We start from the raw sequence: 15,906 nt of genomic DNA on the forward strand, positions 1-15,906 counted from the left end.
ATAAAATGAGAGAAGGGCTTTGCCTGGGCAGGAACTGAAGCCTGTGATTAACTCAACTCTCCTCACCTGAGATCTGATTAGGAAAACGAGGACATCTTCATTTGCATAGAATTTTCCAGGAAACAAGGCACTTAGTTCCCTGCCCTGGACCACAGGGGCTCCAGGGAGGAGGCTGGTAGAAGGCAGTCATGCTCAAGGTCACTCTGCAGGGCTGAGGTGTTTCCGTCTAGAAACCTGATACAGTGGGGTGGACGGGGGACTCCCAAGGAAAAACACGCAAAGAGGGAGGCAGCCACTTGTCAGCACATAGCCCCCGGCTTGGCATGGTGGGGCCACTGTGTACATGTTTCTTGAAGTCATTAATTGGATGGATAAGGCTGGGCGCGGCAGCTCACGCCTGCAATCCCGGCACTTTGGGAAACCGACGCAGGCGGATCGCTTGGGGTCAGGTGTTCGAGACCAGCCTGAGCAACACAGGGAAACCTCATCTCTACACAAAATTTAAAAAGTAGCGGGGCATGGTGACGGGCACCTGTGGTCCCAACTACTCAGGAGGCTGAGGTAAAAGGATCACTGGAGCCCAGGAGGTCACGGTTGCAGTGAGCCATGATTGCGTTACAGCACTTCACCAGGAGACTGAGCAAGACCTTGTCTCAAAAAATAAAAAATAAACACATGGATGAATGAATACAATTTAGGATGATTCCATTTTTATTGTCATTATTTATTCGGTTTTTAGAGACACTAAGCGTGTTAAAAATTGTCTTCTTTGGAATACAATGCCGGTTTAAGGGGTCTGTGCTCCTGCCCTCTGTGCCTCCGGTCTTGAGTAGTGATGGTGACACAGCAAGGGTGGGGGCATGGTGGGGAGAAAACGCCTGAAGTAACTGCTCTGGGAAAGGAGAGATCAGAGCCGGAGTAAAGATCAGGATGCTGGGGACTGGGGCTCCTGGGTCTGAGGGAGGAGGGGCTGGGCCTGGACTCCTGGGTCTGAGGGAGGAGGAGCTGGGGCCTGGACTCCTGGGTCTGAGGGAGGAGGGGCTGGGGCCTGGACTCCTGGGTCTGAGGGAGGAGGGGCTGGGGCCTGGACTCCTGGGTCTGAGGGAGGAGGGGCTGGGGCCTGGACTCCTGGGTCTGAGGGAGGAGGGGCTGGGGCCTGGACTCCTGGGTCTGAGGGAGGAGGGGCTGGGGACTGGGATCCTGGGTCTGGGGGAGGAGGGGCTGGGGCCTGGACTCCTGGGTCTGAGGGAGGAGGGGCTGGGGGCCTGGACTCATGGGTCTGAGGGAGGAGGGACTGGGGCCTGGACTCCTGGGTCTGAGGGAGGAGGGGCTGGGGCCTGGACTCCTGGGTCTGAGGGAGGAGGGGCTGGGGCCTGGACTGCCGGGTCTGAGGGAGGAGGGACTGGGGCCTGGACTCCTGGGTCTGAGGGAGGAGGGGCTGGGGACCTGGACTCCTGGGTCTGAGGGAGGAGGGGCTGGGGACCTGGCCTCCTGGGTCTGAGGGAGGAGGGGCTGCGGCCTGGACTCCTGGGTCTGAGGGAGGAGGGGCTGCGGCCTGGACTCCTGGGTCTGAGGGAGGAGGGGCTGGGGCCTGGACTCCTGGGTCTGAGGGAGGAGGGGCTGGAGCCTGGACTCCTGGGTCTGAGGGAAGAGGGGCTGGGGCCTGGGATCCTGAGTCTGAGGGAGGAGGGGCTGGGGGCCTGGACTCCTGGGTCCTGAGTAGAGAGAGGAGGGCCTGGGCAGCTGACGAGGTCCATCCCACCATGAAGAACGTCATTTGTCCCGCATCGTTTCCTCAATCCAGCTTCTGTACTTGCACAGATTGGTGTAGACACCGGGGTAGCCAGGCAGGGCGCAGCGCTCCATTCCCCAAGACACGAGGCCCTGGAGCTGTCCTCTGCACACCAGGGGTCCCCCAGAGTCACCCTGAGGGGGAGGAACAGAAATGGAGACACTGTTGGACAGGTAGCTAGAGCCACCACGGCACAGAGAACCCAAGAAGCAGACACAGGGAGACGGGCAGAGACACTGGGGTGGACAGTTAGGGACACAGTCCTGCCCCAGCTCTGAGGTCTCAGCCCCGGAGGTCGGGGCACTTCCTTCCCTCTCCGCTGGGTCTGGCTCTGTCTCTGTGTGCACCTGCCTGTCCCTTGAGTCTCACCAGGCCCCTCTCTGTTCGCTCCAACTGTAGAACATTTGTGTGTCTCTCTTTTTCTATTTCCCCGTCTCTGCCTCTCTCAAGGATGCATTACGATTTCTAGAAGCCTCAGCACAGCCTTTCCCAGACCCATATGAGCAGAGGCCACTCTGCGATCTTTCCCCAACCTGCCTCATCCCATTCCACCAACTACCCTAAGAGGGTTACTCCCACCTGACAGATGAGGAAACTGAGGCATGAATGCTCTGAGTCCATTACCCAGGGGGCACAGGGCTAGGAAGCAGGGTGGCCTGGCTATCGGAATCTCTCTGTGCCTGTGGTTCACTCTCTTCCGAAGACCTCTGCAGACTTCCACGCTCCTGACATCATTTGCTTAAATCCCAGTCCCAAATAATCCCTACCACAGCTCCCATCCTGGGCCTTACCTGACAAGAGTCCTTCCCACCCTGGGGAACTCCTGCACAGACCATGCCAGGCGTGATGGTTCTAGGATAGGCCTTCTGGCACACCTCATCCGGGGAGACATTGATGTTCACGCATTGCAGAGAGGCAGGGTACCTGGCTGGGGGCCTCTGCAGGGTTATAACTGGGTCTACCCTCCCATAAGACCCAAGGGTACAGGCCTCCAGCCCCTCCTCCTTCCGACCCAGGAGTCCAGGCCCCCCGCACCTCCTCCCTCAGACCCAGTGGTCCAGCCCCAGCCCCTCCTCCCTCAGACCCAGGAGTCCAGCCCCAGCCCCTCCTCCCTCAGACCCAGGAGTCCAGGCCCCCAGCCCCTCCTCCCTCAGACCCAGGAGTCCAGCCCCAGCCCCTCCTCCTTCCAACCCAGGAGTCCAGCCCCAGCACCTCCTCCCTCAGACCCAGGAGTCCAGGCCCCCAGCCCCTCCTCCCTCAGACCCAGGAGTCCAGCCCCAGCCCCTCCTCCTCCCAACCCAGGAGTCCAGCCCCAGCACCTCCTCCCTCAGACCCAGGAGTCCAGGCCCCCAGCCCCTCCTCCCTCAGACCCAGGAGTCCAGCCCCAGCCCCTCCTCCTTCAGACCCAGGAGTCCAGCCCCAGCCCCTCCTCCTTCCAACCCAGGAGTCCAGCCCCAGCACCTCCTCCCTCAGACCCAGGAGTCCAGGCCCCCAGCCCCTCCTCCCTCAGACCCAGGAGTCCAGCCCCAGCCCCTCCTCCTTCAGACCCAGGAGTCCAGCCCCAGCCCCTCCTCCTTCCAACCCAGGAGTCCAGCCCCAGCACCTCCTCCCTCAGACCCAGGAGTCCAGGCCTCCAGCCCCTCCTCCCTCAGACCCAGGAGTCCAGCCCCAGCCCCTCCTCCTTCAGACCCAGGATTCCAGCCCCAGCCCCTCCTCCCTCAGACCCAGGAGTCCAGCCCCAGCCCCTCCTCCTTCAGACCCAGGAGTCCAGCCCCAGCCCCTCCTCCTTCCAACCCAGGAGTCCAGCCCCAGCACCTCCTCCCTCAGACCCAGGAGTCCAGGCCCCCAGCCCCTCCTCCCTCAGACCCAGGAGTCCAGCCCCAGCCCCTCCTCCTTCAGACCCAGGAGTCCAGCCCCAGCCCCTCCTCCTTCCAACCCAGGAGTCCAGCCCCAGCACCTCCTCCCTCAGACCCAGGAGTCCAGGCCTCCAGCCCCTCCTCCCTCAGACCCAGGAGTCCAGCCCCAGCCCCTCCTCCTTCAGACCCAGGATTCCAGCCCCAGCCCCTCCTCCCTCAGACCCAGGAGTCCAGCCTCAGCCCCTCCTCCTTCTGACCCAGGAGTCCAGCCCCAGCACCTCCTCCCTCAGACCCAGGAGTCCAGCCCCAGCCCCTCCTGCCTCAGACCCAGGAGTCCAGCCCCAGCCCCTCCTCCTTCAGACCCAGGAGTCCAGCCCCAGCCCCTCCTCTCTCAGACCCAGGAGTCCAGGCCCCAGCCCCTCCTCCCTCAGACCCAGGAGTCCAGCCCCAGTCCCTCCTCCCTCAGACCCAGGAGTCCAGCCCCAGCACCTCCTCCCTCAGACCCAGGAGTCCAGCCCCAGCCCCTCCTCCCTCAGACCCAGGAGTCCAGGCCCCAGCACCTCCTCCCTCAGACCCAGGAGTCCAGCCCCAGCCCCTCCTCCCTCAGACCCAGGAGTCCAGCCCCAGCCCCTCCTCCCTCAGACCCAGGAGTCCAGGCCCCCAGCCCCTCCTCCCTCAGACCCAGGAGTCCAGCCCCAGCCCCTCCTCCTTCAGACCCAGGAGTCCAGCCCCAGCCCCTCCTCCCTCAGACCCAGGAGTCCAGCCCCAGCCCCTCCTCCTTCAGACCCAGGAGTCCAGACCCCAAGCCCCTCCTCCCTCAGACCCAGGAGTCCAGCCCCAGCCCCTCCTCCCTCAGACCCAGGAGTCCAGACCCCAAGCCCCTCCTCCCTCAGACCCAGGAGTCCAGCCCCAGCCCCTCCTCCCTCAGACCCAGAAGTCCAGGCCCAGCCCCTCCTCCTTGAGACCCAGGAGTCCAGGCTCCAGCCCCTCCTCCCTCAGACCCAGGAGTCCAGCCCCAGCCCCTCCTCCTTCCAACCCAGGAGTCCAGCCCCAGCACCTCCTCCCTCAGACCCAGGAGTCCAGGCCCCCAGCCCCTCCTCCCTCAGACCCAGGAGTCCAGCCCCAGCCCCTCCTCCTTCAGACCCAGGAGTCCAGCCCCAGCCCCTCCTCCTTCCAACCCAGGAGTCCAGCCCCAGCACCTCCTCCCTCAGACCCAGGAGTCCAGGCCCCCAGCCCCTCCTCCCTCAGACCCAGGAGTCCAGCCCCAGCCCCTCCTCCTTCAGACCCAGGAGTCCAGCCCCAGCCCCTCCTCCTTCCAACCCAGGAGTCCAGCCCCAGCACCTCCTCCCTCAGACCCAGGAGTCCAGGCCTCCAGCCCCTCCTCCCTCAGACCCAGGAGTCCAGCCCCAGCCCCTCCTCCTTCAGACCCAGGATTCCAGCCCCAGCCCCTCCTCCCTCAGACCCAGGAGTCCAGCCTCAGCCCCTCCTCCTTCCGACCCAGGAGTCCAGCCCCAGCACCTCCTCCCTCAGACCCAGGAGTCCAGCCCCAGCCCCTCCTGCCTCAGACCCAGGAGTCCAGCCCCAGCCCCTCCTCCTTCAGACCCAGGAGTCCAGCCCCAGCCCCTCCTCTCTCAGACCCAGGAGTCCAGGCCCAGCCCCTCCTCCCTCAGACCCAGGAGTCCAGCCCCAGTCCCTCCTCCCTCAGACCCAGGAGTCCAGCCCCAGCACCTCCTCCCTCAGACCCAGGAGTCCAGCCCCAGCCCCTCCTCCTTCCAACCCAGGAGTCCAGCCCCAGCCCCTCCTCCCTCAGACCCAGGAGTCCAGCCCCAGCCCCTCCTCCTTCAGACCCAGGAGTCCAGACCCCAAGCCCCTCCTCCCTCAGACCCAGGAGTCCAGCCCCAGCCCCTCCTCCCTCAGACCCAGGAGTCCAGACCCCAAGCCCCTCCTCCCTCAGACCCAGGAGTCCAGCCCCAGCCCCTCCTCCCTCAGACCCAGAAGTCCAGGCCCAGCCCCTCCTCCTTGAGACCCAGGAGTCCAGGCTCCAGCCCCTCCTCCCTCAGACCTATGAGTCCAGGCCCAGCTCCTCCTCCTTGAGTGTCCAGGCCTCCGCCCCCTCCTCCCTCAGACCCAGGAGTCCAGACCCCCAGCCCTCCTCCCTCAGACCCAGGAGTCCAGGTCCCCAGTCCCTCCTCCCTCAGACCCAGGAGTCCAGGTCCCCAGCCCCTCCTCCCTCAGACCCAGAAGTCCAGGCCCAGCCCCTCCTCCCTCAGACCCAGGAGCCCCAGTCCCCCAGCCCCTCCTCCTTGAGACCCAGGAGTCCAGGCTCCAGCCCCTCCTCCCTCAGACCTATGAGTCCAGGCCCAGCTCCTCCTCCTTGAGACCAAGGAGTCCAGGCCTCAGCCCCCTCCTCCCTCAGACCTAGGAGTCCAGGCCCAGCTTCTCCTCCTTGAGACCCAGGAGTCCAGGCCCAGCCCCTCCTCCCTCAGACCCAGGAGTCCAGGTCCCCAGCCCTTCCTCCCTCAGACCCAGAAGTCCAGGCCTCAGCCCCCTCCTCCCTGAGACCCAGGAATCCAGGCCCAGCCCCTCCTCCCTCAGACCCAGAAGTCCAGGCCTCAGCCCCCTCCTCCCTGAGACCCAGGAATCCAGGCCCAGCCCCTCCTCCCTCAGACCCAGGAGCCCCAGTCTCCCAGCCCCTCCTCCTTGAGACCCAGGAGTCCAGGCCCAGCCCCTCCTCCCTCAGACCCAGGAGTCCAGGCCCAGCCCCTCCTCCCTCAGACCCAGGAGCCCCAGTCCCCCCAGCTCCACCTCCTGGAGACCCAGGAGCCCAGGCCCAGTCCCCTGCTTTCCAAGATGCAGGAGTCCTCACCGATGGGGCTGGATATAGTTCCCCAGCCTGACACTCGGCAGGAGGTCCCGGGGCTGGCACAGGCCTGGGTGACCTCAATGGGCCTGACTGCCCTCCCGATCCGTGCGGGCTGCTGTAGCCGCAGCAGCATGAGGTCGTTGTCGTGGGTCCGGGAGTTGTAGTTGGGGTGCGTCACCTGGCGAACCACGCGTAGCACCTGCTGGGTGGCCTCCCACCTCCTCAGGTTGTGCTTGCCCAGGGCAACCTGAAGGATCCTGGCCATGACCCCCAAGAGAAGCGCTGCTCAGGGTCTGAGCCGGAGACTCCTCCCTACCCTCCAGCCCGGTTCCCTGGCCGGGTGACGAGTCTTCCCCGAGGTCTAGCCTGCTTCTCACTAACTGCAGGCCGAGCATTCTTGGCCTCCTGTGCCCTTCCCCATGGCCAGGGCATTCTCTCGGCCCAGCCCCAGCTGCCTCTCCTTCCGCTCTTGGGCTGGGCTCCAGCTCCTGGCTTGGGAAGAAGGTGATGATTGGGAGAGCTTGGCTCCGTTCCAGGGTCTGTGCTGGGCTCGGTGCATTGAGTCCTAAGCGAAACTGCGTTATGAGTCTGGGCTCTAAATCGGAACTGATATTCCGGAGTAGGCACCATTCTGTTTCTAGCCTGGGCTCTGAGTTCTAGACATGTTAAACTTTTGACTCTATGCTAAGATCAGGATTCTAGATCGAACCTGGATTATGACTTGATTTTTGTGTGTGTGTGTGTGATGGAGTCTCGCTCTGTCACCTAGGCTGGAGTGCGGTGGCACGATCTCAGCTCACTCTCGACCTCCACCTCCCAGTTCAAGTGATTCTCCCACCTCAGCCGCCTCAGCCTCCCGAGTAGCTGGAACTACAGGTGCCCGCCACCACACCTGGCTAATTTTTGTATTTTTTAGTAGAGACGGGGTTTCACCATATTGGCCAGACTGGTCTCTAACTCCTGACCTCAACTGATCCGCCCCCCTCGGCCTCCCAAAGTAATGGGATTACAGGCATGAGCCACCGTGCCCAGCTATGACATAATTTCTGGATTCTGAGGTGAGGTTTCTGTTTTAGGGTAGGCTGAGGGTTTTACTTTGAGAAATGGGTTAAGACCTGGGCTACGGGTTCTGGACACATTGATGGCTCCAGTTTCTGGGTGGTGCTCTGGGTTCCTTATTAAGCTATGGTTTATGAGCCGTTCTTAGACAACAGTTTGAGCTCTGTGCTCCAGATGGGGTCAGGGTTCTCGACATTCATCTGAGCTCTTGATTCTACGGGTCTGTTTCTTTCTTTCTTCCTTTTTTTTTTTTTTTTTTTGAGATGGGGTCTCATTCTGTCGCCCCAGCTGGAGTGCAGTGGAACCATCTCGGCTCGCTGCAAGCTCTGCCTCCGGGGTTCAAGCCATTCTCCTGCCTCAGCCTCCTGAGTAGCTGGGACTACAGGCACCCACCGCCACGCCTGGCTAATTTTTTGTATTTTTAGTAGAGATGGGGTTTCACCATGTTAGTCCTGATGGTCTTGATCTCCTGACCTCGTGATCCACCCGCCTCGGCCTCCCAAAGTGCTGGGATTACAGGCGTGAGCCACCGCACCTGGCCCCTACAGGTCTGTTTCATATTGGATTATAGGGCTCTTGGTTCTGGACTCTGGCCCTAGCCCTTGACCTCAGGCTGGGCTCTGGGTTCTAGTTGGAGCTCTAGGTTATGGCCTGGATCCAAAATTCTAGAATCTGGTTTGCATTCTGGCCTTTATATTCTAGACTCTGGCCTGAGCTTTGATCTCTAGGCTCTAGACTGACCTGTTTATGGCATAGATAAGGCTTATAGGCATTTTGACCTCTTGGCTGGGGTCTGGGTTGTAAGTTCAGATCTAGAATTTAGGAGGGGTCTAGGTTTTATATGGGGCTTCTGATTAGGATCTGCCTTCTGGGATTTATTTATTTATTTATTTATTTATTGATATGGAGTTTCGCTCTTGTTGCCTAGCCTGGAGTGCAATGGTGCGATCTCAACTCACTGCAACCTCCGCCTCCCAGGTTCAAGTGATTCTCCTGCCTCAGCCTCCCGAGTGGCTGGGATTACAGGCATGTGCCACCATGACTGGCTAATTTTGCATTTTTAGTAGAGACAGGGTTTCTCTATGTTGGTCAGGCTGGTCTCGAACTCCCGACCTCAGGTGATCTGCCCGCCTCAGCATCCCAAAGTGCTGGGATTACAGGCGGGAGCCACTGCACCCGCCACATTCTGGGATTCAAACACTGGGTTGAAGTCTGCTCATAGCGGAGCTATAGACTAGACTCTGAACTAAACCTTGGGTGTGAAACAGCCTCCAAGTTTTGCCTCTATTCTTAGAGTTGTATGTTCCAGCTGTGAGCAGCGTTCTAGTTCTGGATTTATGGCTAGACTGCAGGTCCTGAGCTGGGCTCTGAGTTCTAAGTAGTGTCCTGAGTTTCTGAATGTAGACGGGGTCCTGAATTCAGCCACCAATCTGGAATGGGCTAAGCCTGGTCTTGATGTAATGTGTGGCCTCTGGAAGAATCACTGGATTAGATGTTTGGTTCTCAGCAGGTCCATGGGTTCCAAGCTGCCCATCTGCTTTCAGAACCTAGGCTGAGTTCGAGATTTATGGAGGAGTCCACATCCCGAGCTGTGTTTTTGGTTCCAGGCTCTTCTCTAGAACTCAAACCAGGAGCCAGCCACTACATTGGGTTCTATACAGAGATCCAGGTTCTCAGCTCAGCTCTAGGGCTTTAGACTCTGGAATTCACTAGGTACAGGGACAGGGGAGGGGGTCACTTACGGGCGGCCGCAGTGAGCAGCAGTGATGACCCACTGGTCTGAAAGCAGGGCGCCTCCGCAGAGGAAGCGGCGCCTGGGACCCGCCAGCAGGGCCGCCTGCCACGGCTGGGAGCTCCGGGTGCACGTATAGCCACCAATTATCTTGTTCTCATCCTCTTGGCTCCGTGTCATGGCTAGGAGTGGACAGGATTGGGTGGGGAAAGTAGATGAGCAAACACTGTCCACTCCACAAGTTTGTAGGATTCCAAAACTGACAAATCCCCTTCCTTTTGGTCTAACCCCTAAACCGCCCGCCTCTATCCGTCCCACCCAGGGTGAGACATGTCCAATATTGACCCCGTTATTGCCCCAACACGGAGAGCTTTCTGACTCACCTCCCAAGTCACCTCCGTAGCATCTCTTATTTTGTGCCATGGCCACCTTATCCAGGGCCTTGCTACATCTACGACCCTCAGCTCTATGCTCCCATAATTTCTGTGATCACTTCTTGAAATATGCCACATTTCCCCCCAATGAGTCCTTCCCCAACACATTCAAGGACCTCCCTGTCTCCTCCCCAACGTTCCCACTCAGTGGGACCCCAAGGATCCACCTTCTCTTGCCCCACACTTGCCCCCATCCACCTCGCACACCCATGCCACGATCCCGCCACCCCATGCCATGATCCCGCCACCCCATGCCATGATCCCGCCACCCCATCATCCTTCTCCACCTTCCCTCTGACAACAAAACATATTTCCCACATTGTTTCTTTCCTAACACAGTCAAGTAGAGCCCCGTGATCTTTCTGTTATGACCCACTCAGGACCTAATAGTTCCCTACGATTCCTTATGTATTTTGCACCAGATCTTATAAACATCTCTCTCCCCAGCCCCACAATTTCCTAGCACCTCCACAACTAGGACTTTAGGCCTCCAGCACGCTCCCCCACCATGACCCCAAAACCACTCCCTGCTCTTTCTTATGAGGTCACCATGAGCATCCAGGGGCCCCAAGGACCCATCCCCATCTCTTCTCAGAGTCTCCAGGGGACCCCCTTGTGTCATACCCAACCGTTCTCTTACCTATAGCCAGGACTTGAAGTGCTGTCAGCAGGAGGAACATTTTAGGGGCTGAGGGCCAGGTCCTGTCAAATGCAGAGAAAAAGTGAGAGAGAAGGAACCTTCAACAGAACCGGGGGCTGAGAGGCAGAGACAGCGAGGGGCACTTACCCAGAGCCCAAGACCCTCAGGGACATGAAGACACAGCAGAGAGGTAGGGACCAGAGACCGGGGGGCGGGGCCTGCAGGCTCTGCGGGCGGCAGGTGGGAGGATGTGGAGCAGGGCACAGGTCCCTCCTTGATGTCTTGATGAAGGAAGGAGGGGAGGTGTCTCTCTTCCTAGTCACGCTGGCAAAGCCTTTTATCCCTGGTAAGGATAGCTGGCCCTGCCCCCACCTCCCGCCGCCCTGCTTCTGACATTTTTTTTTTTTTTTTATTGCCTAGTTCCCATTCCAGGACTCCCTGATCCCATCCCCTCCCTCCCCTGTCTGGCCAAAAAAGCAGCCACAATTGTTCATGAGAACCCGCCCGGGGAAGATGCTATAATCTAGAAGGAATCCTGGGAGGGGACCCCAGGGCAGGGTGGGCAGGGGAGGGTTCCCAGTTGCTGGAGGTGGTGGATCTAGTGGTGGAGTCAGGAAACCAGGGTGGGGAGTGTCAGAGGAAAGGGCACGAAGGGGCTGAGAGAGGGAGGAAGAGAGGCACTGAGAGACGGAGTCACGGGAGGAGAGACAGAGGGAGAGAGAGACAGAGAGAGACAGAGAGAGATGGAGAGAGAGCCAGACAGAGAGACACACAGAGAGAGAGAGACAGAGAGAGAGACAGAGACAGGGTGATGGGGGGGAGAGAGAGAGAGAGATGGAGAGAGAGACAGAGAGAGAGCCAGACAGAGAGACACAGAGAGAGAGAGCCAGACAGAGAGACACAGAGAGAGAGAGAGAGAGAGAGAGACAGAGACAGGGTGACGGGGGGGAGAGAGAGAGAGAGATGGAGAGAGAGACAGAGAGAGAGCCAGACAGAGAGACACAGAGAGAGAGAGCCAGACAGAGAGACACAGAGAGAGAGAGAGAGAGAGAGAGACAGAGACAGAGACAGAGTGACAGAGAGGGGGAGAGAGAGAGAGAGAGAGAGAGAGTGGGAAAATGAGAAGATATGACAGTGGAGAGAGAAGAGTCCAGGAATACGAGCACAGAGGCAGGTGTGCTCATGAGAGAAGGAACTGAGGAGACAGCTGGAGAAACCAGTGGAAGTTGGATGTGACAGGGAACAGGAGAGGCAGATGGTGGGAAAAAAACAAGAGAGAGGAAGAGGGAGACACAGAGACACAGGGAGAGAGGGGTGTGGAGAAGCAGAGATAGAAAAGCAAAAGACGGAGGGAAGAAGGTGGAGATAGAATGGAAACAGACACACAGAAAGAGAAAACAGTGGAGAGAGAGGAGAGAGGCCAAGACGCCCCCACCATGCGGCACTCACCACAGACACACACAGAACAACAGCGATGATGATGAAGGCAGTGCGGGCATGAGACGCGGAAGAGAACGGGACGTGGTGGGAGAAAGAGGATGGGACAGGCAGGCCGATGGCAGAGGGGAGATGGGAAGGATGGGCACCTACAGGGGATGGGGACAATGACAGAGGAGACAGAGGCAGAGATGAGAGATGGCAGCGCCAGGGAGAGATGGAGAGGAGGGGTGGGATACAGGACGGGCAGGAGGTGGGCGGGAGATACCTGGACCTGGAGCAGAGCTGCCCACCTTGCTTTCTCACTTTCGACTCCTGAGAGATGGGGGAGCAGAGGCCCCAGCAGGGAGCAGGAAGGTTGGTGCCAGAACTGGCATTCCCCAGCTTGGGATCTGCAGAGGTGTGGGGAAGAGCTAGGTGCAGAGACAAAGTGAGAGCTGGAGATGCAAAGAGAGAGTGACAGAGACCCAGAGAGGGGGACAGAGACCCAGAGGGAGAGGGACAGAGACCCAGAAAGAGAAGGGGACAGAGATTCAGAGACAGAAGGACAGTCTTAACAGACGGGGTTGGAAATTCAAAATAGGAGACGGCAGAGAGCAGGAGAGACAGAGTGAATGAGATGGGGAAGGACTCTGGCCAGCCTGCAGGGGGGTTCTGGAGTTGGGGGGGTTCCATCCTCATTTGGGGGAGGGCCTACCCTCCTCAGCCCCTCCCCTAGCCCCTTAAATTCCCCAGTGCTCGTGTCTGTCTCTGGGCCTGGGCAGCCGCGTACCTGGACCACGTGGTGACTCAGGAGGCTGCTTGCCTCCCTCGGCTACCCAAACTGTTCCCCGGCCTCAGCCTGACTCAGCCTCCCTCCACCTCGGCACCCCCCTAGGCTGGCTCTTTGAGCTGGAGCTTGGCCTGGGTCTGTCTGTACACCTGGGGACGCACTGTCTGTGCACCTGCATCTGGATCCACACACCCATCTCTCCCCAGGTGCCTTTCTGTGATTCCTGAACTGTTTCTGTTTAACTATGGGCCTCCCCGCTTTAAGCTGAAGGCCTTGGGAAGCCTTCCCGGCCTCCTCTGCCTTGGTTCAGGCTCTGCATCAACACAAGAAGCCCCTCTTTATTTTTACATTTTTTAATTTATTTTATTTATTTATTTATTTTATTTTTTATTTTATTTTATTTCTTTTTTTTTTTTTTTTTTTTTTGAGACGGAGTCTCACTCTTTAGCCCAGGCTGGAGTGAAGTGGCTCAATCTCGGCTCACTGCAACCTCTGCCTCCCGGGTTCAAGCGATTCTCCTGCCTTAGCCTCCTGAGTAGCTGGGGCTATAGGCACCCACCGCCATGCCCTGCTCATTTTTTTGTATTTTTAGTAAAGACAGGGTTTCACCATGTTGGCCAGTCTGGTCTCAAACTCCTGACCTCAAATGATCCACCCTCCTTGGCCTCCCAAAGTGCAAGGATTACAGGCATGAGCCACCACACCCGTCAAGAACTCCCTCTTTTAAGAAAGGGTTCTCTTGGGACCCAGGGATGGGGTGGCAGGAGGGAGCTGCTCTGTGGTGACGAATCAGCTTTGCACTGGATGTGGCGGTGATTACACGATTCTACACATGAGATAAAGAGACACAGAAGCCCACGTGCACACACACACGTGCAAAGAAATGCGTGTGAAAAATGAGCACGCAGTGTGATCTGAGTCTCGTTAATAGTTTGGTTTCTGTGTTGATTTCCTGGTTTCCATTCTGAACGACAGTTACACAAGGTGTCGCCACGGGGAGAAGTAGGTGAGGGAGATTCCCTATGCTGTGTGTGTAGCCTCCTGTGAGTCTGTAATTATCTCAAAGGAAAAAGTTAAAAATAAAACAGAATTTCCTAGTAAACACAAGGTCTCCCTGTTCCTAAAAAGAACACTCTACTTAAGCAGAAGGCCTTGGTCAACCCCCAGGAGCCTGGGAGTGGCTCCTTCATGCCACTCTATCCCTGGGATCCAAGAGAATCCTTTCTTTAAAGGGTGGCAGGGGGGCAGGTGCGGTGGCTCACCGCCGGTGGCTCCCAAGGACTTGCCGTCCCCAGCCCGGACCTCAGCGCCTGCCGCGCCGTGGCTGGGTCGCTGGGTCCTCTTCCCACCACATTCTAGGTTCCCAGGGTATTTCGCTCACCACTCCACCACCTGCTTGGCACAGTCTTGTTTGCTGTGCCACGGGCATCGATAAATATCTGATGAATGAATGAACACAGACCATCAGTCGCTGCTCCTCTGTGAACTCACGGTCTGGTGAAACAGGCCAGCGGGGCAACAGGAAACTCCATCTGGTGTCACGTATGCTCCCCTGGAGGAGGTTGAGGGGCTGGATGAAGCCTCAGGTGTGGGAAAGGGTTCCAGGAGGAGGGGCAGTCTTAGCAGGTTCCTGCAGATGAATAGGAGTTTGCCAGGGAGGATGGACAGTGTGCGGAGAAGGTAGGAGGGAGGTGAGTGGTTTCGAGTAGGGATGGTGGGGCAGGAGGATGGTGAGAGAGCTCAGAGCATAGGAGAGAGGAGTGGCCAAGATGAGCAGGGCCCTGGTGCTGCAGGGGCAAGAATTTTACTCTGAGGGTGATGGGGGATGGTGGCATGATCCTGAGTAGGGGAGAGCAGAATCCTTCGGGATACTCAGGTCTGGAGCTCAGGAGAGTGATGGGGCATCAAGGCACAGATGGTGCTGGATACCAGCGGTGTGGAGCCCACCTAGGGAGAGGGTATACAGTGAGAGGACCCCACTGAAGACTCACAGCTCAGGGGGTGAGAAGCAGTTATGCCAGGGGTAGGAGTGATTGAAGAGCTAAGAGGGATGCCAGGAGGGAACAGTGTCAGGAAAGTTGAGAGCTTTTTTTTTTTTCTTTTTAAACAGGGTGTCACTCTGTTGCCCAGGCTGGAGTGCAGTGGTGCAATCACAGCTCACTGCAGCCTTGAACTCCTGGGCTCAACCATCCTCCCACCTCAGCCTCCTGAGTAGCTGGGACTACAGGCACGTGCTACCACAGTCAGTTAATTTTTGTATTTTTTTGTAGAGACAGGGTCTCACGATGTAGCCCAGGTTGGTCTCCAACTCCAGGGCTGAAGTGATTTGCCTGCCTTGGCCTCCCCAAGTGCTGGGATTACAGGTGTGAGCCACTGCGTCCAGCCAGAGAGCATTTTTTAAGTGAGGGAGTGGCAGGGGCGGTCAGATGCCTCTGAAAGGAAGATAGGGGATGGGTGATTTTGGAGAGAAAGGTTTTTTGTGGGGTGGTAGGGGTGGAAGCTGGGTGGAGCAGAGGAGACCATAGGTGCGGACAGCTCTTGGGTGTGAGGGGAGGAGAAGGGTGGTTGATACTGATGGCTGTTTATAAGAAAGGAAAACCTGGATGGCACTTGGAACAAAAACAATCACTCACATGTATTCTGTGCTCAGCACAGCCAGGGACTGTGATGAAACCTTGGTTGTTTTTTTTTTTTTTTTTTTGAGATGAGTCTCAGTCTGTCACCCAGGCTGGAGTGCAGTGGCAGGATCTCGGCTCACTGCAACTTCCGCCTCCCAGGTTAAAGCAATTCTGTTGCCTCAGCCTTTTGAGTAGCTGGGACTATGGGCGCCCACCACCATGCCTGGCTAATTTTTGCATTTTTAGCAGAGATGGGGTTTCGCCATGTTGGCCAGGCTGCTCTCAAACTCCTGACCTCAGGTGATCCACCCGCCTCGGCCTCCCAAAGTGCTGGGATTACAGGCGTGAGCCACTGCGCCCGGCAGATGAGACCTTTTAAAAAATGTTTCAATTTTAAGAAAATTTTACCATTTTTTATTGTTGTAAAATAAACATAGCATAGGCCAGGCGCAGTGGCTCACGCCTGTAATCCTAGCACTTTGGGAAGCCGAGGCGGGTAGATTGCCTGAGCTCAGGAGTTTGAGACCAGCCTGGGCAACACGGTGAAACCCTGTCTTTACTAAAATACAAAAGAAATTAGCTGGGCGTGGTGGCACACGCCTGTCGTCCCAGCTACTTGTGAAGCTGTTGCAGGAGAATCACTTGAAACCAGGAGGCAGAGGTTGCAATGAGCCGAGATTATGCCACTGCACTCCAGCCTGGG

General features: G+C 58.1%; 1 protein-coding gene across 3 annotated transcripts; it reads right to left on the reverse strand.

Moving 5' to 3' along the window:
- Positions 1-713: 713 nt before the first annotated feature.
- KLK14 (kallikrein related peptidase 14) lies at positions 714-12,819 on the reverse strand. 3 transcript variants are annotated; one of them, XM_055370233.2, is made up of 6 exons: positions 12,107-12,819; positions 10,377-10,438; positions 9,313-9,484; positions 6,515-6,768; positions 2,584-2,720; positions 714-1,926 (listed from the first exon to the last, which is right to left on the reverse strand). In XM_055370233.2, exons 2-6 carry the CDS (start codon positions 10,414-10,416, stop codon positions 1,774-1,776), a joined length of 756 nt encoding a protein of 251 aa, XP_055226208.1. In that variant the 5' UTR covers positions 10,417-10,438; positions 12,107-12,819; the 3' UTR covers positions 714-1,773. The 3 variants fall into 3 exon arrangements, with proteins under 3 accessions (XP_055226208.1, XP_055226206.1, XP_004061320.1); XM_055370231.2 differs by having other exon boundaries at positions 12,082-12,819; XM_004061272.5 differs by lacking the exon at positions 12,107-12,819 and adding an exon at positions 10,524-11,446.
- Positions 12,820-15,906: the final 3,087 nt, after the last annotated feature.

This window comes from Gorilla gorilla, chromosome 20 (genome assembly GCF_029281585.2).
Source record: "Gorilla gorilla gorilla isolate KB3781 chromosome 20, NHGRI_mGorGor1-v2.1_pri, whole genome shotgun sequence".
Lineage (NCBI taxonomy): Eukaryota > Metazoa > Chordata > Mammalia > Primates > Hominidae > Gorilla > Gorilla gorilla.